Source organism: Betta splendens, chromosome 17, assembly GCF_900634795.4.
Source record: "Betta splendens chromosome 17, fBetSpl5.4, whole genome shotgun sequence".
Taxonomy (NCBI): Eukaryota; Metazoa; Chordata; class Actinopteri; order Anabantiformes; family Osphronemidae; genus Betta; species Betta splendens.
The window spans coordinates 12978657-13001079 of record NC_040897.2 but is presented as its reverse complement, the minus strand read 5'-3'; the positions used below and the strand labels follow the sequence as shown (position 1 = coordinate 13001079).

At 50.0% G+C, this 22423-nt stretch overlaps 2 protein-coding genes across 28 annotated transcripts in view; both read left to right on the top strand.

Annotated features, from left to right (window-relative positions):
* Positions 1–4446, top strand: part of epb41l3b (erythrocyte membrane protein band 4.1-like 3b) — a 29822-nt gene extending 25376 nt beyond the window's left edge. For 26 of the 27 annotated variants that reach the window (XM_029130921.3, XM_055503617.1, XM_029130915.3 and 23 more), the window contains 5 exons: positions 513–596; positions 718–816; positions 1020–1100; positions 1392–1507; positions 3447–4446. In XM_029130921.3, coding sequence (XP_028986754.1) covers positions 513–596; positions 718–816; positions 1020–1100; positions 1392–1502 — 375 coding nt within the window. In that variant the 3' untranslated portion in view covers positions 1503–1507; positions 3447–4446. The remainder of the gene's footprint in view (positions 1–512; positions 597–717; positions 817–1019; positions 1101–1391; positions 1508–3446) is intronic. The other variant, XM_029130918.3, reaches the window with a different exon arrangement.
* Positions 4447–5550: 1104 nt separating this feature from the next.
* LOC114844966 (zinc finger and BTB domain-containing protein 14-like) lies at positions 5551–8330 on the top strand. Its single transcript, XM_029132694.3, has 2 exons — positions 5551–5706; positions 6314–8330. Exon 2 carries the CDS (start codon positions 6337–6339, stop codon positions 7507–7509), a length of 1173 nt encoding a protein of 390 aa, XP_028988527.1. The 5' UTR covers positions 5551–5706; positions 6314–6336; the 3' UTR covers positions 7510–8330.
* Positions 8331–22423: the final 14093 nt, after the last annotated feature.

Here is a 22423-nt window from a genome sequence, read left to right as displayed (position 1 = left end):
ACCATAAAGGCTCCAAAGCCAGTACACGGCAGCGTGCACGGAGCCTGGGGGGGTCAACTGTGTAGTAACAGTACTCGGGCGTGTTGGTGACAAGAGCTCAGCAGTTCCACCAGCTGATTCTGTTAATAGTGAAAAATCTGGTAGTCTTGGCTCTGCGTCATCGTCAGAGCTAGTTCAACAGCGGACATCTGTGCCTTTGGAAACAGAAAAGTGGACAGTACCAACAGTTTGGGGGGTTGGATGAGAGCCGGTCCAACAGTGGAGCCTGCAGGGCTCAACTTAGAAAGTATCAGAGAAGGCAAACGAGGAAAGGGTAAAATATAACAACCCCTGCTAAGAGAGACCGGATCAGGACTAACAGATCCCCACAGATGTTTGCTAGCATCTTCAACAGCCCACAGGAACTGTAATTGCCTCTGGCACCCTGAACACACCTGCCTGAAGCCCCGAAGTTAGTTTTGGATTAACCAAAGCATCTATGCTAATGCTAACTGTGTGTTTTTGCATTTCAGAGTCTTGAGCTGAGTGAGGTGGGTACAAAAGAGATGCCTGTAATCCAAACAGAGACAAAAACCATCACCTACGAGTCAGGAGAGGTACAAGATTCTATCTCAATCATAAATATTTAGCTGATTCAATAAAATCCTTCATTTAATGTCATTTAAATCTACAGTTGTGAGTGTGTTGACTGTAATTAACTGTTTTTCTTTCCTACAGGGAGACACTAATGGTGACACAGACCCCGGGGTGCTGCTGAGTGCTCAGACCATCACCATGGAAACCACGAGCACCACGACCACCACACACATCACAAAGGTCAGGGTTCATCCGTCATCCCCTTAACCTCTTAACCTTTGCCTCAGTGTATAAGGTGGTGCTTTTAAGCAGCTGTAAAGCTAAGAGTAATGTTTGGTTAGGCTAATCAATAATTTAACTGTCTCAAAAACAAATGTACTACCAGGACTTTTAATGATGATGACTATTTTAATGATCATGTATCATGTGCTTCTGTTGGTCAGACGGTGAAAGGAGGAATATCGGAGACGCGGATTGAGAAAAGGATCGTCATCACCGGAGACGCAGACATCGATCACGATGAGGTCTCCAGAATCTATCTTTCTATTTCTGTTCTCATATTGTAATGCTGGACGCTGACTTCAGTGTCCCCCTCAGGACCTTAACGTGAGCCTTCTGAGCGAGTGCCAAGCATGTGACATTTCAAGCAGTACAATGGTGTGACTTTAACAAATGCAGGATTGTGACAAGTGTAATTAAAAGTGACTTCCCTGTTGGCATATTAACTTACCATCCAACGTCCCTGCTCCCTCCCTGACCTTCCCCGTTCTGTCTCCCCCTGGTGATCCCACCTGGCACTGCTCCCTCGTATATAGGCTCTGGCTCAGGCCATAAAGGAGGCAAAAGAACAGCACCCTGACATGTCAGTCACCAAAGTAGTGGTGCATAAAGAGACAGAGATCACACCAGAGGAGGGGGAGGACTGACCCAGGTAAGACAACACAGCCCCAGCCCCAGTCCCGGTCCCACCTGGTTTGGTTTGGTCTGCTTTTACCTGTGTGGGCCTGGGCTTTTTCAAGCTGGTCTCTATCTGGCATGCTGCTTTCCCATCAGCCTTTGTTTTTTACCCTGTGGCACAGAGAGCCTGCTTCTATAGCACTTACAGCTAATGCATCACTGCCGTTGTCATTCCAGCCCCACTCCCCCGTCAGTGTGCCTGTGCACACCGGCCGGATATTACAGCCTCAGCTCACCTCGTAATGACAAGGCTGAAAAACCTTTACAGCAACGCTGCTGGCAGTCACACGCAATCTGGTGCAATTTAGCTGCAACGCTGCCCCCTGCTGGGAGGAATCGCGCTTTCCTGTAATGCGAGAGCTGCTGTGCAATGCATGCAACACATCTCATTTAGGTGTTATTTAGCAGCAACAAGTCAAGTTGACAACTCTGAAATAAAAAGAGCAGCACAGGCCAATAGTAAAAACGTTTCTCATGCCCTGTGTTCACATTGTGCAGCTTTGTGATGGACCAAGCAGCGATGTTGGGACTTCAATACCGGCTGAACCAGCTCCTGCCTCTTGGCGCACGCAGTCTGTGGCAGTAAACAAACCCATATAGAGTGAAATCTGATCTTGAGTGTACACAGATGTGCTTTAGTCTATTTTAAACTGTGTCCTTGCAAGAAAAGGCATGTACACACTCATAAAAGTACAAACAGGCAGCGCGTACAACACTGCTTTGAAATCACTACTTACTGTAACATCGACCCTATTTTTAATAACTGAGTGATTGGACATTAATTAATTAATGATCAACAACTTTATATAAAGGAATCAGTTGTTTGGTCTAAACTACAACAATGTTGGTGTTATTCTCCTGTTTAGGCACCGACATATCAAAAAGTACAAAGTGTGTTTCTGGGCCACGGTTTGTGACATACTGCTCTGTTCAGTTTCACTCTTCCTTTCTGTGTGTGGGAGCAAAAATAGGTCATCGGTCCTCGCGGCAGTGTTTCCACGACTTGACAAATACGAGCGTTTGTGTTCCAACTTGTCGGTGTTGTAAGGATGGCGTCAGGCGCCGAGCTGCGTGTGGCGGCTTGTCCTTCCTTTAAAACCAGCGCATGTCCTCCTCTAATGCCCGAACGTCCGTCGGCTCTGGGCGCGACACGTTTCCTGGTTTAATCGGACCCACCTTTCGACTCGGGGGCCGCTGGTGGCATCAGATTGTGACTGAAGCGTTCCCAGAGAGCGGGGTTCGGGATGAGCGAGCATGCATGTGTGTACTCGACTAACCACACGGGAATGCTTGGCTTTGTTCCTGTGGCCTAGCCCTCGGTCTTCTGTGTGTGGGGGTGCGTGCCTGCATGTCTGTGTACGTTTTCATGTAGTTGTGTGGAAAAAGGTTGTTTGTGAGTATCTCCTATTAATAGAAGTTTCTGTGGTGTTTTGGAGTTTTCTCTTCACGTTGTAGATACACACAATGGTGGGGCAGAACAATTTCTCTGTGACAGTGCAGAAACAGGAACAAAGACTGTTTTCCAGTGTTAACTGATCAACACGCATTCACAAGTCTGAAAAATTTCAACCACTTTCGCTTCTTTGAGCTCAGTCCAGTAGGAAAAGTCACTTCATCACGTTACTGTTTTTAGTGTCTTCGAGAGACTGATAATTACATCATAGTGTAAAATGTTTGGAGAGGTGTTTAAACTGAGCGTTCAATCATCTTCACTCTGATGTAATGTACAATAGATTGTTTGTGGATCCCCTGGACCCTGAAAACACCCTCCAAGCCTGTGTGTATCTATAGTGTGTGTTTGCTTACGTGTAATTAAATAGCCCATTAGTGCAGATCTAATTATGGGGTCAAGGCTTGGTATCTGTGACCCTCGGTGCAGGATGTGCTGACTGCTCTTTTCTCTGCTCTTTCAGGAGTAACACCGGGAGCTGTTTTCTGTTCAACCCGTCCACATGCCGACATCCAGAACTTCCCACGTTACACCACCGGGACCCCCCCCCCCATCCCCCCGAAGACTAATACCACCAAATGCTGCAGCTCGTCGCAACCATCACCTGCAAAATAAACCCGTGCATTTAGCATGAGAAGGGCGCCAGTGTTCAGCATCGTTCAGCAAAATGGAAAGATTGAACAGAAAATCGCGTGACTTCACAGACGAGTCTCGATCCATCTGCACGTCAAATCCCTGTGTGCAGCAAGCAAACCTTTTGCTTCACCTGCCTTATGACTTTGATGCATTTTTATGATTAATAAGAATAATTATTGTAGCAACATTTTATTTATGAAAGAAACCAACACTCCAAACACTTAAAATTGCTGTGGGCTGTATATGCTAAAGCAAATACTATATAACTTTGCTGTAGAAGTGCCAAGCCTCATTTTCCAGCAAGCATCGCCTCACTCACTCCAACTCCATGATTTTCCATCAGGTCTGTCACTCTACCCCAGTACTGTACATATCACAGCTTCCCTTGGAAAAAAAGCTAATTATCTGTCATACTCAATTTCACCTTGTGTACTTGAATTTTCATTTTCCCTCGTGATCATTTCTCATTGGTTGATTCCACCGCTGCAGCGCCTCGTTTCAAACAGGTCTATTTCAAGCAAACGCCAAGGAATCAAGAAATAGATTGTGACGTGCCTGTGCAGGGTTTGAATGTTGTTGTTTTTTCCCCCCAAGGTAGATGATCAGCTGCAGCACAAGACCCCAGTCTGTGTGATTGTGAGGTAAAGGGCTCAGACCATGAGCTCTGGCCAGATAGATGCGAAGCCCAGAGAGCTCTGTCAACCCGCCGTCTCACTCCATGTCAGCTGTAAGCCTCCCACATCTGTTCGTCTGTATCTGAATAACTAGATATTGTTCATGTACAGCTGTGTTTTACTCAAAATGGTGAAATAAAAGTGGCAAATGCATTTTTTTATTTGCTCCTTTTGTCTCTAATATTAAAGTGACTACAGAACTGAAAATATAAGTGTTGACATCTCACAGTGAGATCAGAAGTTGGTTTTATATACAATTTGTAAGCGATAATACGTCTAATAATACTAATGACCATATTACTATAAATGTATGCTATGCCTTTAATGGATTAAACCATAACTTCAACACTTTGCTTTTGCGTTTACTGTTTTGTTTAAAAATTCGTTTTTATTATTTGTGGATTAAGAATTATTACAATCTATTCCAACGATCCAAAAGCTGAAACACTTAGTTAGAACAAGCTCTACGGGCAGATTAATGCGGGGTTTTAGCCGTTGGTGGTTATGCCGAACACACGAAGGCGTCCTAAGCCCCGCCCCTTTGGTGCGTGAGCAGAGAATAAAAGCAACGTATAGGAGGTCCCACTCCGTTTATGTCTCCGGGCGTGTTATCTTCAACCAAGCCACTTCAATGAAAAATGAAAAAACACGTGCAATCTTAGATTATTTATTTTCTGTTATGATGAATACCTGCTAAGAAAACTAACATTATAATACTAAACTCCTGATGGTATCATGGTAACAAAAGATAAACAAGGTCTATAAGAAATATACATAGAGTATATTACTACATTAAATAGTATTTATCTAGATGTTTATATTTTTAATTAGAGGAGTGTAACAAACATTATCTCAAAACGAAGTGAACTCATCTGGGTGAAAAATAAAAACTTGGTGGTGATGATGAAGCAGAGGCTGTGTTGCGTGTCATAAAAAAACATGTGATTCTATTCTGTTTCCTCAAAATCACCACAAGTTTGTTGCATTTCCTCTTCGATTGCACTGATACTAGAATAGAGACCAGGGAAAATAAAACAACTTCTCTTTTTTGAAGTATATAAACATGTATTCACGTACTTTCATTTCATTTATTAATTAAGTCATTTCTACTTACTGTACTTCAGATTTTGTAAAAAAAAAATAGTACAACGACTTGTTGCCGACTAAATTAGGTAAAGGCCAGTTGTTCATTTCCGGCTGTGCGCCGTCCTCAGAGTGAGCCTTCGTGTCGTTCATAGACGATCTCGCTGCAGTGTCCTCTCCGGTGCTGTAGGTGGCAGCCGAGCGGCGCGGCGTTTCCTGCGGAGCGCCACAGTCACAACAAGAGGAGGAGGAAGAGGAAAAACGACAGCTCTGGGTCGTCGTCGACTGGCCGCCTTGCGTGACAACACAGGGATCGCGTTCAGGCTTCGGGTAATAATCTTTTTATTTTGTCTTTGTGGCTCCGATGGGCGCGGGAGGCGGCGCGTCGTTGCGCCGCGCGTCGCCCGCCTTCCCGCCGCTGTGTTTGCCGCTGTTTGTGAACTGCTCTAAAGACACCAGAAACATGCCAATGGAGGCTTGCTGAGCAAAATGGCTGGGCGCAGTGAAATGTGAAGCACTCTTGCTATGGTTATGCGTCCTGCACGCGACGCCGGTGTCACGCAAAACTGCGGCGACGGCGCGTTTGGTTAAGTTGGGAAAAGTGCGCCGCGGTTCGCTCCCGTCGGCGTTCGGGGCATTTTATCAGCTTTGCGCCGGGTTCGACCGCTGCCGGGGCCCGTCGAGGTTTTGACCGAATGATTTCTGCCTGATTGATTTTGCCACTTTTTTTTAAACTGTGCGTTTCGTGCGGGGTGGCGGTCGCTGCGGGCTGCGGGGCCACGGGTGTTGCATGCTCCCGCTGCACACAGGCTCGTCGCAGGCGTGCATGCGGAGCTCCACCTCTCCGCCGTGCGGGCTGCGTGCGGGCGGCGTGCGTGCCCAACTCTGCGTGTTGTGCAAAGCCAAACGTTTGACTCCTGTGCTTGTTCCCCCGCAGGTTGCTCCAACTTGACCAGCACCATGTCTGATTTACTGAGATATATCGACTATGACCACAAAGCCACCTTTCTGAAGATGCTAAACCAACAGAGGATGGAAGGTGAGCACTGTGATGTGGTGGTGGTGGTGGAAAACATAGAGTTCAGGGCTCACCGCTGTGTCTTGGCCGCCTGCAGCAACTATTTCAAAAAGCTCTTCAAGAAACAAAGCGACGAGGACAACTCCATAGTGGAGTTGGACTTTATCCGCTCCGATATATTCGAAGAGGTGCTCAATTATATGTACACAGCCAGGCTGGCTGTGAGGAAGAAGGACATCAACATGATGATGTCATCAGGTCAGATCCTGGGCATCAACTTCCTGGACAACCTGTGCACCCAGAAACGGGAGCTGACCAACATGAAGACCCGGGAAAACCAGGCTCCCGGGGACAACGGCATGAGGGCTCAGGACGCGATCCTGAAGGAGCTCGCCATGGAGGAGGTGAGGAAGAACAGCTTCTACGACCAGGGCATGGACGGGATGGGCCCCGGCGGCTCTCACGTCTCCCAGCCGCACAACTACAACAGCAGCATGGGCAAAGACCCCCACAGCCACGGCTGGGGCTCGTCCTCCACCAGCGACATGAAGCTGGAGTACCTGCTGTACGGCCACCGCGACCACGGCTCCTGCCAGGGCGCCGGCGCCAAGCCCATCGACCACAACGCCAAAAAGGAGCGCCTGCTCACGGCCAACCGCCCGTACGGCTGCGAGCACTGCCCCAAAGCCTTCACCACCGCCGCCCACCTCAAGGAGCACCTCAAGATCCATTCCGGCTTCAAGCCGCACCGCTGCGTGGTGTGCGGCAAGGCCTTCATCCGCGGCCCCGACCTGAAGCGGCACGAGCGGGTGCACAGCAACGAGCGGCCCTTCGCGTGCCAGATGTGCGAAAAGGCCTTCAAGCACAAGTCCCACCTGAAGGACCACGAGCGGCAGCACCGGGGCGAGCGGCCGTTCAACTGCGGCTCCTGCGACAAAGCCTTCATCAAAGCGTCGGACCTGAAGCGCCACTGGAACACCATGCACAGCGGGAACCCCCGCAGACAGATGTCCCTGTCGCCCGCCGCGTCCCAGCACGGCCAGGCGGACGCCATGGACCAGAGAGACTGGAAAATAGAGACGGGGCCACACTCGCACAACTCGGGGGACTGTTGAACCTGCAAGCACACCGGGCGCGCGCACACATACTGACATACTGACGCAAACACCTGAAAAATAAAAAAAAACACACACACAAGCTGAACACACTGACGACACCGTGAGCCTGTGAGCGGCCGAGGGCCGGACACCACACGGACACTGATGGGAGCGAGCGGCAGCAGATCATAGCATGTTCATAAGACTGTGGGGCTGTATTATTGTTATTATTCTAAAGAGTTATGTCAAAACAATGTTTTCTTTCCACGTGTAAAATCATGTAAATGTTTAGTTCACTCTACTATACGTATATTTTCACAAAGCATCGTTGCTATCTAGACCGCGGGTTCTCATAACATGATTCTTTTTACTTTTCTGGGACGTGTAACATTCAAACGTTTGTTTAACCTTTACTGAATTTTATGGAGCTACGAGGCAGAGGCCGAGCTCGGGGGGAGTGAGGGAGGGACGGGGGGTGGGGTGGGTTTTCTGCATAACATTTGTTGCATTGAGTATATTCATGTGGATGTTTTTAATGGATGTGTTTAGTTGTATTGATTGATATTACACTGTAAAGAGTAAGAGTAAACATTTTGCAGATGATACCAAAGTCTTGGGTCCGAACCGGATCGCCTTTTGAAGGCCGTCCTGCCCAAGCACCCGGCCAACTAGATTTACTGTTATACAGTATAACTGTCATCCAGCTATCAGCAGTTAATGATAGATGTCTGTATATACTGTAGCTTAGTTTGTTGCACAATTAGAGAACACGATAATGAATTATGCACATATAACATTGTCCTACTCCTACACTTTGACAATAAACACCATTTGTTGTGTTTTATTGTTTTTTTTGCACAGCTTGGTTTTTTTTAGCATCGTCAAGGAGTCCAGAGATCAAAGCACCTGGAGACACGGATTCTCCAATATAAAAAGTTGCAGGCTCTAACCTTTTATTTTGAAATTTTATGGAAAAGTTAGATACGTTTGAACTGTTGTAAATACCTAGTTGAGTTAAATAAGTTTAAATGTGAATGTAGGTGAAGCTTTTTAAGTACCTGCTGCAGTATTTGGTCATATTAATTTATATAATTATACTTTTTTGTTTATAAAATGCCGGCGAGGAGATGGAAAAACATCCAACATAGTTCTAAGAGTGCAGCAAAGTGAGGCTGCTGAATATTTCCCAGTTTTTTGTAGAAGCGCTGTCCCCTTTGGAGTCTGAAACTCTGGTTTGTTTGAGTCCGGCCTGTGCAAACAGTCCCATCTGCTCCATTCTCCGCCCGCAGCCTGCCTGCGCTGCATCCTGGGTTCGTTCGGCCCGTTTCAGCTCCAGCCCGTGACCGTGGTGCTGTGTGGGGTCAGAGGCTCCTCAGCAGTGGAGCTTCGTCTGCTCCGTCGTCTCGTGGGATGCGGGCGCTTCCTGTCGCTTCTCTCATACTCCGCAAGCAACACTAGATGGTGCCCTGTTCATAGTGATTGACCTGGTGCTGCCCGGCGTGACCCGCTCGTGCTCCGTGTCCAGGAGCAGCAGCACTGCTCTGCACTGGAGTAAAAAAAGAGGCTTTTCATTTATTGGCCGATGCCTGTGAAATGTATGCACGCTCACACCTCGGTCATTTCCATATATTTCCATACATCTGACTCCGGCTCCAGCGCTTGGAGCCGGGCCAGCGCCGCCACGTTTCCAGTGTCGGACCTCTGCTAGTGGAGGAGCATCCTCGGCACCGAGCCAGCGCTCGCGGACGTCACCAAAGGAAAAGCTCAGATCGCCTCGAATTCTGGGAGAAACAGTTTTGTGGAAAACTGACGTCAGCGTCTAATGGAAAAGGCGGGTCCTGCTTCACTGATGTCAGTGGATGCGAGATCTGTTTTCTGCATTTCCTGGCCCCGATGCACTCAGTGTGTTAGTGTGATCGTGCACCAATGCTGGTGGAGGATGCAGAGTGTGTGTGTGTGTGTGTGTGTGTGTGTGTGTGTGTGTGTGTGTGTGTGTGTGTGTGTGTGTGTGTGTGTGTGTGTGTGTGTGTGTGTGTGTGTGTTCGTCTTTGAGTCTCATGCGTTTGAAATGCAACGTGTGTTAGCCACGGATTTGAGTGACAAGTGCTGCGTGTGTGTGAGCACTCTGATGATGGAGGGTGTGAGCGTGCATTCATGCATGTGTGTGCGTGTGCATACATTAGTGCACCCATGTGTTTGTGTACAGCCTTTATGATCCTCTGCTCGTGTGTGTGTGTGTGTGTCAATCAGTCCTTCTTTATTTCTATGCATGCAGGAGATGGCCTGTGTGTGTGTGTGCGCATGCAAATGAGCGCATCACCCGTATTTGGGGAATTCACATGTCAGCGGGCTGAAGTCTCACACAGGTAGTCTCATCATTGGATTGGTGCATCTCAGTGTGTGTACGCTTGCATTTGCTTGTGAGTGAGCACGTTTCAGTTTGTGGGGACTCTGTCGGTCGTCGTTTAGGGCTCAGGGCTATAAAATGCCCAGAGTCAGTGTCCCCTCAAAGATGGAAGTCCAGTGTGTGACATATATTTTGTGTGTGTGTGTGTGTGTGTGTGAGAGAGAACACCTGGTTTCCATTACTCCGGCCGGCGAGCTTCCCTCAGCCAGACCACAAACCTCCTGTCTCCACTCTGGCTCCACCCAGCGCTGCCACAGGCTTCCCAGAAAAGAACAGTATCTAATTAAAACACTTTAATTACATTCATCTCGTCTCTCTCGCGCTCACACACACACTGGAGGGGAATAAAACAACTGTATACAAACAACTGCATGTGATAAATGGGCATGAAGGGCACAGCCAGCAGCTTTTTCTTCCTCTGAATGGCTTTTAATCAGAGCCGCTGACATTCACGAGCCGTGGAGCCTCCTGTGATGTCGTCCTCCACTCCAGCACCATCTGGACTTTCTTCAGTTTCTTCAGGACTTCCAGCCGGCTGTCGCCTTTTTATGTCCTCGCTCCAGTCTCAGAAGCAGCTGTCCACGGACGGCGTGCTGCACGGCCGGCGGCGGCGCTGACCCGCGGCGGCGCTGACCTGCGGAGGCGGGTTATCGGGTCATCGGGTCATCTCCTCGGGTCCGGGTCTGCGATCGGCCTGCTGGATTGATTGTTCCAGGCCGGACCAGATGTTCCGAGCAGATAACCATCAGCAGCTCCTTGCTGGGGGGGCTTCCTCCACCTGCATCCACTTCTGTCCTCTCCTCACCTCCTTCCCTCGTTTCACCCTGCCTCCTTCCTCGTTTCCTTCCTCACTTCTTGGCTTCCTAATCTTCCCTCCTCTCATTTTACCCCCCCCCCCCCTTTCTCTACTACCTTTTCCTTGGTCTTGCTTCCCTCGTTGTGATTTAATTTACCTTCCCTCCCTCTCTCCTCCTATCTCGCCCCCCCTCCACCTCAGAGATAACAGCTGAGGACTGTCTCTGCTCAGACACAGTGCACTGTGTTGTCGTTCTTCCTCCTCTCCTCCGTCTCGTCCAGGGAGGTCTCGCTCTAATGAAAAATTCCCCCGTGCGATCACACTGGCAGATCTTAAAGCGGTGTTTGTTTGGAGGCCACGTCTGGGGAGGGGCCGGAGACCCGAGAAAGAAAAACGGCTGGAATCTGATTTTAGAACGAGTTATGTGTAATCTCCTCCAATCTGGAGTCTGCAGCTGGAGCGATACATTTAGCAGATTATGAGCTTTGACCAACAGTCTTAGGTTTCATCAGGACGGCAGCTACTGAAGAACACAGCAGCAGGAAGCTGGCACATGTTTGTGCTGTTTAAAATATCATTAGATCATTAGAATAAATAATTATTTTTTGTAGTCAATGAAATCAAAGAGTTCAATCATGGCAGCATTTGTTTTTGTTCAGACCCCGGTCTCGACCCTGTGACCTTGTGACCTCACACCCACTTTGTTTTGGTCCCATGAAGCAAAAATTGAGTCAGAAGCCGACTTCGTAATCATGAACGCATATATTGACAGCAACGCTTGATGCTGCTCTCATGAGCTGAGCTTTTAGTGTCTCCACAGAGAAGCAGCTGTGTAAAAACCGCTGCCGGAGCAGCAGGTGTTCACATATCGGCCTCCTGTCACAGACATTTTATTCTGCTGTTTAATCTGAGAACTCCCCCACGGAGGGAAAATAAATCATTACAAGTATGGCTTCAATCTTTTTGCGCTCGGCCTCAGCTTTGAAGCGGCTCTGGCTTCATGAAAGGGGGCTCTGTCTCCTGCCAGACCCTCGCTGGGCCGCGTCCCTCAGAGCACTGGCTCATCACGAGCTGCTGGCCGTCACAAACCCGGTTCTGCTTCTCAGAACCCAAACCAGTTCCAGGTTCCTGAACTGGACCAGGATGCGTTTATGTCTTAGCTTCACTTCACTTATTATGTGGGTAAAGCTTCTCTCTTTACGGATGCGGTTCTGCTTGATCAGAGGTGAGGAGCCCGGCAGAGGCGTTGCGGCACCGCGGGTCCGGGTCTCAGGCCTGGCGCCGTCCAGGTGGAGGGTGACGTTGTCCAGGTAGCTCTGGCTTCAGGCTGCGCCGTGTGATGCCGTTGTTCACCGTGGCTCGCTGGGCTCCACAGATGTCGCCGGTACCACTTCAGACCTAATGCGTCGGCTTTCATCCTCCCCCACATGACTCGGATCAGTCCGGGCCGGGCTTATCAGCAGCTGTAGCCCGGGGCGTGTGCTGTGATCCGCGGAGAGGAGCTCTGGAACAGTGAGGGCCTTGTCTCAACCATCACGTTTCCCCCCGGTGAACTTGGACGTGTGATGTGGTGGATCAGCACAAGCGCCTGTTCAGTTCGAGGGACTCGTTCAAAGCGAACGTCCTCGTCTTCCTGGAACTGCCTGCCGGGCCAGAACCGCTGGAGCGGAGCAGAGGGCAGCAGATAGATACGGGTGGTTCGCTGTTCTGCACAGATGCTTCCTTGGATCCGTCCGATCCACAGTTATCAGCAGCAGAACAAAAGCGCCTTTCGAGGGTTTTTTTTTTTTACTCGAAGTTGAAAAGTGGACGTTCCTCCGCTGTGTTCCCACAATCTAAGATTTCAGATTGAGCCGAGGGAACTGTTTTCACTTCGGAGCGTGGGATCTCACAGCTCGAGTCCAACCTGCTGCCATAAACAGCTCGCAGGGCGACGCTTTCGCTCGCCGGCCGCTCAGCTGTCGCCGCTGCGAGGACTCGACAGCGTGAGGAACAGGCGAGACGACGACGAGGCTCCAGCAGGCTGGAACGGAGGCGTCACGACCCGGGGACGAAGGCTTGATATGAAAAGAAACGGGTGGAGTTTAGCTCCACACACACACGTTGCCCAGTGTACACACACACACACACACACACCTGCTGACAGGGTAAAGAAACTAGCGTGATTAAACGGCTCCTCCTGTCAATAATTCACCAGCCTGATAAAGGTTTTGCGACTCCAAACTTTGAGTCACCTGATGAAAGAAAGCTTCGATTGTTCACATCCCGGTCATCCATCAGCACCACACACACACACACACACACACACACACACACACGGGTGTAGGTGGACATCTGGTCCAGAGTTTCCATCTCTCCTGTGGACAGAGGGAGCGAGGACGACGGCGGAGGTGATTCATTGGCAGGTGCTCTGTGTGCTCACCTTCACCAGGCGTCATTAGTCACCGGTCCTCTGACGCTTACAGAAATGTCTTCCTGTTCTCCGACCTGACGTTAGTGACTGATTAAAGCTGAATTAGCCAAAAACATGCTAGCTCTTATGTTGTAGCTTCCAGTGCGTCTGCAGTAGCTGGTTTACGCTAACGAGCTAACGAATTCCTGCGGCTCCTTTCATTTCCACGATTCGCACCTTTGATTTTGGTCTCTCCCCAATCAGTGCGCTGCAGCACCAGCTAGCCCGTGGGCCTCTTGGGGGGAGGGGGGGTCCACATGTGGCTCCGGCTGGCCTTCAAGGGCAGGCCACATGTTGCCAGAGCTGCTATCTGCCCCACAAAGCGGAGCGTAGCGATTAAACGTGACGTTTGTTCCGCCGCCGTCCCCCAGTGAAGAATGCAGACGTCTCGGCTCAGGCTCCGACCCCATTACTAACGACGGGAATCTAATTTTGCCATTAATGTGTAATCATCTACGGAGGTGATTGTTTACGTCCTGTGTAGAGGACAAGAGATGAAACCACGTTTGCATAATAAGGTCGTACCAGAGTCGATTGGCTCCAAATCTGAGTCGAACATTCATCATTTGTTGTTAGTTTTTGCTTTTTAGCTGTCAATGACTTTGCTGCGTCCTTTAAAGCAGCGCTAATGCTATGTTTTACATGAACTATGAGTTAAAGCAGCAGAGGAAATGCTCCCCTTTAAAGGACGGAACCTCGAGCAGAACCAGGCTCGGTGCCTCGGCCGGTTGTGACATTAGCTCCGTACCAGCCCCATCGGACCCCACGGGGAGACATGAACAGAGGAGGGCTGATGGTAATAGGGCCAGCGCTGTGTGGGTCACTGCTCTGTGGGGTAACTGGCGGAGCAGGACTGGGTCCAACTCCTGCGAACAGATGCACGTGATTAAGTCCGGCTACCTCAGATTAGCCGCGGTTTGAAGCCCACGTTCCTCCTTTGTGACAAGCGGCGACGCCTTGTAACCCGAGGCCGGGGCGAGGGTGGGGCTGGTTTTGGGTGGTCGGCCCCGCCGTGAGGAATGCCGAGCGTTTAGACTCATGCAGTTGCTGCTTTCGACCTCTGCAGCACCGCGTTCACCTGCCGGCGTGTCGTAACTGAACGCAGTGAGTGGGAACCAGAGGCGGCTCCTGCTCTTGGAGTCTCTGGCCGCAAATAAAGCGTTCCGCTGACAGTTGTTTGTGTTTCCCTTCTTGTTTAGGCTGAGACTGTCAGCAGGTTGTCAATAGCACTGGACCTTTGTGTGTGTGAGTAAATGACGAGTGAAGGCTTTTTGGTTTTGGATGTGAGCACTTTTCCTCCTAAATCAAGCTCAATCTTTCATTGATGGTGAACTGTGGCTTTGCTCACATCACACGAACGTCTTTAAATGGTGTCTTTCATCATCATCTTTCTGATCAGCCTCTCCCCACGGACACAGACTCCCTCTCCTCCAGATTAACCTGTTCACCTGAACCGACCCATGTTGACAACGAACACGTGAAAACACGGCATGACGACAGGTTGAGTGCCGGTCCGGCTTCTGTTCGGGGCGAGAACTGAGGGGCAGAGGCCACGTTCCAGCAGAACGTGGCCTCTGCTTTTTGTCCGGTTCCTGAGTTGAAGTTAAATCTGTCCTGTAGTTGTTTGTCCAGCAGCTTATTAAAACCAGCAGTAACGTCTTATAGTTGGGCAGCAACGAGGATGGATTGATGGGCTGGATGTTCTGTAATATCTAAGAGTCTCAGTAAGAACCCTCCTGAGGTACTAAACCCCTGGATCTGCTGCTGTAATGTGTTCTTGATTCAGTGGGGATTCAAGCCAGAAATATGCTGGGGACTCATTTGTTCTTAACAATCTGATAGACGTTCATAAAATGGGAACCAAATGTTGAGAGAGGATGAATGACTTGGCCTTGGCCTGAAGAGCATACGTGTCACGGAGCTGGATGCATGCGTCTGCGTCTGCGTCTGCGTCTGCGTCCGGAGGCCTCCGCCTCCCGACCGTGAGGTGAGCGTTGGGGACAGTTAAGATCCCGTCCGACGGCCCCAGATCTCGGGTTTTTCCAACCGGACGACGACGGTCGGTCCCAGAGACGGAGTCGGGGAAATGTTTGAAAAGCCCCGACCTCGCAGCTCATCAGTAACGGAGTGTTTGAAAGCGTGCGGGCCGTGAAGCGGGGGAGGACGGTGACAAATCCCTCGCAGGTTACTAATGGCTGAGGGAGTCATACAACACTCGGCCCGACTGAGGCACCAGACGCTTCTCCTAATCAGCGTCTGCTGAAGTGGCTGCTCTTCGTATCTCACTCAGTGAAAACGTGACGCTGACTGAATCCCGTCTGGACTCTGTAGCAGTCAGCTCCTCCAACGACCACAGATACGCGTGTTTGGTTAAACTGATTAATGCTCGGTGTGGTGAATGAAGGAGGATTTGCTTTTTCAGATGCAGCAGGACGCGTCGCGTGACATCGTTCACCTGTGGCTCACGTGTTTGAGTGGAGGCTGCAGTTACTGTGTGTTGAGCTGTCTAATTTCTAATCTTCATTCATTTTATATGATGACTTGTATAGTTGTATGGAAGCAGGGCAGGAAATTCATAATAGCAGTTATTGAGATGACTGAAAGAGAAATGACTGATTTCTTAATCTTTCCTCAATGAAAATGCAGTTTAAACAGTTAAACATTTATGTCATGTAGAGTTCAAACAAGCCACCAAAACTATTTGTGAAAGCAGCTTGATCTGGTTCACAACTGGGACTTTTATCTCCTCCGCACACATGCCGGCGCTGGACGCACCCCACCGCGCCGCGTAGAAGAATGGGGATTATCTTTTCAATTTGCGCCGCCCTTGAAGTCACGCAAACAAGACGGACTGGAGAGGATCCGGCTATTTGGGCACAATGGAATCTGTTCGGCGAAAACCCCGGAGAGCGAGATGTGACGGGCTTGAAGTCCTAATGTGCTGCAGCTGATCCCACCCCCACATGCTTTCATAAGCTTCTAACAGACTCCTAATAGGACACAGACTCCGCATTCCCCGCGTCTGTACAGGCTGCAGGGCGTCCGATTCAAACTGTTGACATTCAGTGTAAAACAGCCAAAGGAAATCTGTGACGGCGCTGCTGAAATCAGGCAGCGGCCCAGAAACGGCCCAGAAACGGCCTGCGACGGTTACAGGCCTGTTCAGGCCTAACGACGGAGCCTCAGCATCCGGTCTGATTCGGCTGAAATGTGTTAGACTGAAGCGGAATGAAAGGTGAAGTTCTGTGTGTCGTCTTAACGAGCTCATCTGGTTGGACGCTGAGGCCGGAGCTGCAGGTTCTGGTGCTGAGTCGTCAGTTAATTCAATCTGATCTCACCTTGTTCCAGTCACATAGTAAGACAGAGGCAGTGAAGCCACCTGTCAGACACTTTTAGTTATTTATGAGCCGCGTGGATGAGTTCCTATGAAAAGTGCTGTAAATCCTTGTTGGTTAATGTCACAACCGGTTAAATTAACGCTAAGAGTCAGGATTTTGGTTTTTATCCTACAACTTATGCAACGACTCCAGATGCTCATGTGACAAATGATGATTTGATGATTTATTCTCTTCTTAGTCGTTCGCATTTTGACCAATTAGCACCAACTTATTGGTCTGAAGCGTGTCTTTTGTTGCTCCGTGGTGTGTTCAGGGTCACCGGAGCAGAACCCGACTCTCCGCCGCCTCCATCGCGCGGCGGATGAAAGGCCGCGTGTCAGTCGGAGCTGGAACGCGTACACAAACGCGCGCCGTCGGCAGAGCAACGAGTCGGGCTCCGCGGGTCGAGTTTCACGCAAATGCAAACAGGCGTGTGTTGCACACACACAGTCACATGTGGGAGAGTCCGACGCTGCTGAGTGGTCGTATTGTTGGTGACAAGGGCCCGTGAAGGGAGGACGGGCTTCCTGTCTGTGGTGGCGTCGCCATGGAGACAGCCGGCCCCGTCTAATAGATTACTCGACGGCCTTTGATCTGTGCGGAGGAAACCAAAGAGGATCCTTAAATTGGCAGCGCTTTGCCACATGAAACCAACCGCAGGCATAGTTTGGGACTTTTTCTGTCAACAGACGCTGCGCTCGCTGGAAGAAGCAGCCGTAGGTTCAGAGCAGCGCCGGCGTGCTGCAGGAAGGAGCGGGTCCGGGCCACGTCCCGGCTCCAGACGTTCTGATAAAGTCCAGGATGAGCTCAACCAGCGCGTGTGGAAAATCCCCGTTCTCTCTCTCATTGAGTTTTCTACGTCCAGCCTCCTTTAACCGCTGGGCCACCAGCGCCCAAACACAGGTAGAACCCGTCCGGACCCACTCTGATGTTGGGATTCGCTCCTGCGGCTCCGTTCAAACCTCCTGAAGTTTCCCTTCACAAACCGCCTTCAGCGCTTGTCTCTGCTCCCATAAACAAAATCAGTTTTTTTTTTATTTTGCTCGACTCCATTTCCTCCTAATCCAAATAGTTGGCTGCTTGTATTGTACTTAGTGTCCATTACGCAGCCATTGTGTTGCCCGGCTTTGGTTTATTGCATAAACGCTCATCTGACATGAGGTAAACATTCCGTGTGGCGTTTGACAGCGAGAGACGTTGACTCAGAGAAGGACGAGAGGAGACGTGGGCTTTTCCTGCTCCGCGTCCCACCTTCTGCTTTGAATCTTTCCATGTGTAGCTTTCATAGTGTCTCTAGATGCTCGTCCTCGGGGACCGGGGGGAAGCTAAAGACGGTCGCGCCGGCCGCTACAGTGTCACAGGAGGGTCATAAATCAGGAGCTATGAGCTCTGTGTATTGGCCACGGAGACGGACCCGCTGCGGCCCGTGTTCCGTCACGCTGGGGCGCTTGTTGGTGGTCAGACGGAACGTCCTTAAACCCAGGAAAGCCGAGTCAGCAGACGCTCAGGCCGCGCCAGCCGCTGGCGACGTGGGCGCGTCAGGCGGAAAAGCGGAGCCCGACCTTGAAGTGACCTTGACACAACGTGTACAAACTGGCAAGGCACCGGGCCGGGTCCAGGAGCGGAACCGGGTCCTTCTGCCCCGGCCAGTATCAACTCCTTTCATTGTCAGATTTCTGCCGTCATGTGTTACATCGACAGTGAAAACTAAACAGAAGCATATGTGCAAACACAACAATCTTATTTAACTCAGCTATTTAACTGCTGTTGCTGAGTTTTTTCTCACTTGTTTTGGTCCATCGAGTTTCCTGCGAGCAGCCATTTTTATGTTTGACTCCAGAAACCGTGGAAAAATTTCAACTGTGCTGTTTTGAGTCCCTGTCTCCAACCGTCACAACCAAGAGGGCGCCTCCTTCGCCGTGATCCGAGCGGCTTCAGGTTTCGGCGCTGGGAGGTTTGTGAGTGTGCACATTGCCCACCTCCCCTGTTTGAGCCAGCTTTTCCATTGTCTTTGTGGGGCCTGTGCATGTCGGACACCCCCCTCGATCACCCATCTCCTCTCTCTCTCTTTTATTTTTTTTTATTTATATATATGTCTTCCCACCACAAGCCAGTCCAAAGAGCATCTGGTTCCTTTTGGGCCTGTGGTCACAACACTGAGGGAGCGCCACATCAAAGCTCCCTCCATCCAGCCCACAGAGAAGAAGAAGAGAAAATCTGGGACACATTCAGTGTCACACACACACACACACACACACACACACACACACACACACACACACACACACACACACACACACACACACACACACTGGGAATCTGTCTTTACTCATGGAAAGATTGCAGTGCATCAGTGGTGTTGCGTTAAAGATCCATCAATCTCCCCGTCCTCACCCGTTCACGTGCAGAGACTCTGACTTTGGCTCCCACGCTCATCTTTTCTCATCCCGCTGAAGCCTTTACGACGTTTTTTGAGCTCCGGTGTTTGTCGTCAGTTTGTGCTGAAGTAGCGTTACATTACTTTTCTTTTACATACATACAGTTATGTCAGAGAAATGACAAAAGCTCAGAAATCCTCCAATGCTTTCCTTCCTTCAAGCTCGGGCTTGTACTCGGAATGGGATCAAACTGAGTGTAGTAATGGCGCAGTTTGAAATGTGAACCTCCAGCAATTTCCTCGTCACTCAAAGGCACCAAAACACAAACATGAACGTACCTGCGGCTTCCTGCGCTCGACATCGGAGACGTCAGGGTTTGATTTTCTCTCTGCAGAGGCCTGTCCCGACGGCTGAAGGGACCAGTAATGAATCATACTAAATCACATTTAGCCTCTGAGGTGTCCACATTGATAACAGATGATGCTAATAGGGGCCAGGAGGACTGCGTGGTGGTTAGCGGTGCTGGCTAGCAGTGGTTCAAGCCCAGCAGAGCAGTTGGATGCTAACACACCATCACATCATAGTCTCACCTGCTTTTATTTTAATTATACACAGACGGTCTTGAAACCAAGTGAGCGTCTGTGCCAGTTTTCCTCGAGGCTTGATATGAGAGCCTTTGACCTTTGACCTCCTAAATCTGTCCATCCTTTGGTCTAAGTAGACAAGTGACGCTATGAGTTAGAGATAATAAAAACGTAGGGATGTTGGTTTTCTGTGCTGACAAATCGTAAGTAAATGATTTGTAACATATAACATTCATTTTTAGTGCTTTCTAGTTGTTGCGGCTCAGTCCCTTTCTTCTTTATGTAATGGTTTTGTTCCCAGCCGGCTTGTTGACAACTCCAGGGAAGCGTGTCGAGTTTGAAAGTGGGCCCTCATCGTAACGTGACAAAAAGCAGAGAGTGTCATTTTTTGTGGGCGGCACGGTGGTGCGGTGGGTAGCACTGTCGCCTCACAGCAAGAAGGTTCGATTCGATTCTGGGTTCGATTCCCGGAGGCGGCCCTGGTGCCTTTCTGTGTGGAGTTTGCACGTTCTCCCCGTGTTTGCGTGGGTTCTCTCCGGGTTCTCCGGCTTCCTCCCACAGTCCAAAGACGTGCATTAGGTTGATTGGCTTCTCTCCATTGCCCGTAGGTGTGGGTGTGTGAGTGAATGGTTGTCTGTCTATGTGTTGCCCTGCGATGGACTGGCGACCTGTCCAGGGTGTACCCTGCCTCTCGCCCGTAGCCAGCTGGGATAGGCTCCAGCACCCCCGTGACCCCGCACTAGGGAGTAAGCGGTTAAGAAAATGGATGGATGGATGGATGGATGTCATTTTTTGTGGTGTGAAGTGGGGTCCGAGGGGCCGGAGGCACCGGGTCCAGAGGTGGAATCCACCTGTGGGTCCGCGGAGAGGTCGGTCTTCCGTGAAGGAGCGATTTAGCTGCAGAGTTGAGGCTTAGGAATGAGTTGAGTGTTTATTTAAACATCTGCACTTCGCTGACAAGCGGGAAGAGTCCGTGGGATGAACTCCAAAGCTCCACAACAGCTCCTCAGCTGGTGACGCTTTGCTTTGAGATATTTACATCTTACGAAACCTAGTAATGGACTCAGTCTGTTAAAGTCCTTGTCTCCCTCAGAGCTCTAATATAAATAAGAAATGTCATCGTCTTCCTATGAAACTGCGACCTGCAGCGTTCGGCTCCAGAGCCCGGTGTCGTGTGGTTCAGGTGGCGGCTCGGTTCTTCCTGCACCCGGACTCCACCATGTGTGTTTATGGCTGTGGCTTTGCTTTTAGCACGAATCAGCCGCGCTTCTCTGGGCTGAAGGCCTTTGGTTCCTCCCGCACTGGGCTGAGCCGGGCCGCCTGGCACCACGGAGGAGGAACCGGGGCCCGTCGGGGAAGGAAGACACCGGTGTACGGGCCAGAACCCGCAGAAACCAGAAGAATCCCGACTCTGACGCAGCCTCTCGTAACCCGACTGAGACTTCATGCTGCGTCACAGACTTCTATCTGAGTTCAGCTCCATTCCTGTGTGGAGCTATAAAATCCCTGCAGCCAACGCGACCCGTCAACGGGAACGCGGCGTCGCACCTTATCGTGACAAGCTGAGGTTTCCCTCCGTTACGCTCTGCTTCCTGTCAATCACCTCACGACCTGAAGCCAGCGCTCAAAACCTCCCTGCTTCAACGTCGGCTTCTTCCTACAGACTGCAGTTCAGTTCAGGCCGGACAATTAACGGCTGTTTGTGAATTATGATCAGAAATCTGTCCAGAGAGGAAATAAGATGAGACAGTGGGAAGACGAGCGACTCTTCTTTAATCTTCCCTCTCCTGTTTTCCCTCTGTCTGTTCCCGCTCTCAGTCTGGATTGATTTAACCGTATTGTTTAAATTCTCTCTGCGGCTGCAGATGGCGGCCATATTGAATCTGCACTTCTCCACCAGGCTTTGTGCTCCACTCCGTCAAAATGAAACTCTCACTTAGCCGTGAAATGAACATGTAGGTAATGGGTTTTACATTTTACACAGAGGTTTGTCGGTGTGGATGAAATCTGTGAGGTCATGGAGGTTGACCAGCGTTAACTAGTCGTCTAACAGGATGTTTTCGGTTCTTTTATATCTAGTTTTTCTAACTAGACTCACAGCAGGAGCTAAAACTTCTGGCGCCTTTGGACTTTTTCTCCAAATTTGTGGGATGGCGGCAGGATGAGATGTTCATCAGATATGGAAATGGAGACACATGAGTGCATGATGAGGACAGTTCTCACATGAAGTTCAACATTCTTGCAGGGTGATGTTTCCTAATGCGATGCCCAGTGACGCGCTGCACTCTCCCCGCTGTCACGCTATCAAGCTAACGGTTTAAGCTAACAATTTATCACCATCGTCATCATTCATCATCATATAAGAAATAAGAAATATCATCACAAGCTCGTTAACGTTCATTTTTAAAACTCATGTGTTAAATTCTGCCCCAGTCGCTAGGTTTTAGCGCCTGCTTTGCACTCAGTGACACTTCAGTGTCACTGGAAACACTGCGCCGTTGTTGCCGCTAATCTGAGTCGGTAACTCTTCTGTCGTAACGAAAAAAGAGCTCAACAATTAGAGTCTCATAACTCAGAGTGAGCCCCTCCCTGCTCACTCTGCCTCTAGAAATGACACAAACATCCTCAGGGAGACGTGAAGACAGACGCAAACAGAAAACAGTCATCCGGGCCTTCGGAACACGGCTTTAATCAGAAACAGAGCGACAGCATCTTTGAAACGTCGCTGCTCACATTCATCTGCTCTGACATGTTTAGGGACACTGATAATAAAGGTTTAATGCAGAACGCATGTGAGGGAGACCAGCACGTACAGGCGGAGACGCTGGGTTCTTATAGCAACACGTGGCGGCCCGGGTAACGGGTTCCTGACGGGTTCCTGGCGGGTTCCGCTGCACCTCGAGGCCGTTTTATTTTCACGCCACAAAGATGGCATTCT

Excerpts from the sequence above, each read along its gene's own strand:
- LOC114844966 (XM_029132694.3), top strand. The coding sequence starts at position 6,337 with ATGTCTGATTTACTGAGATATATCGACTATGACCACAAAGCCACCTTT.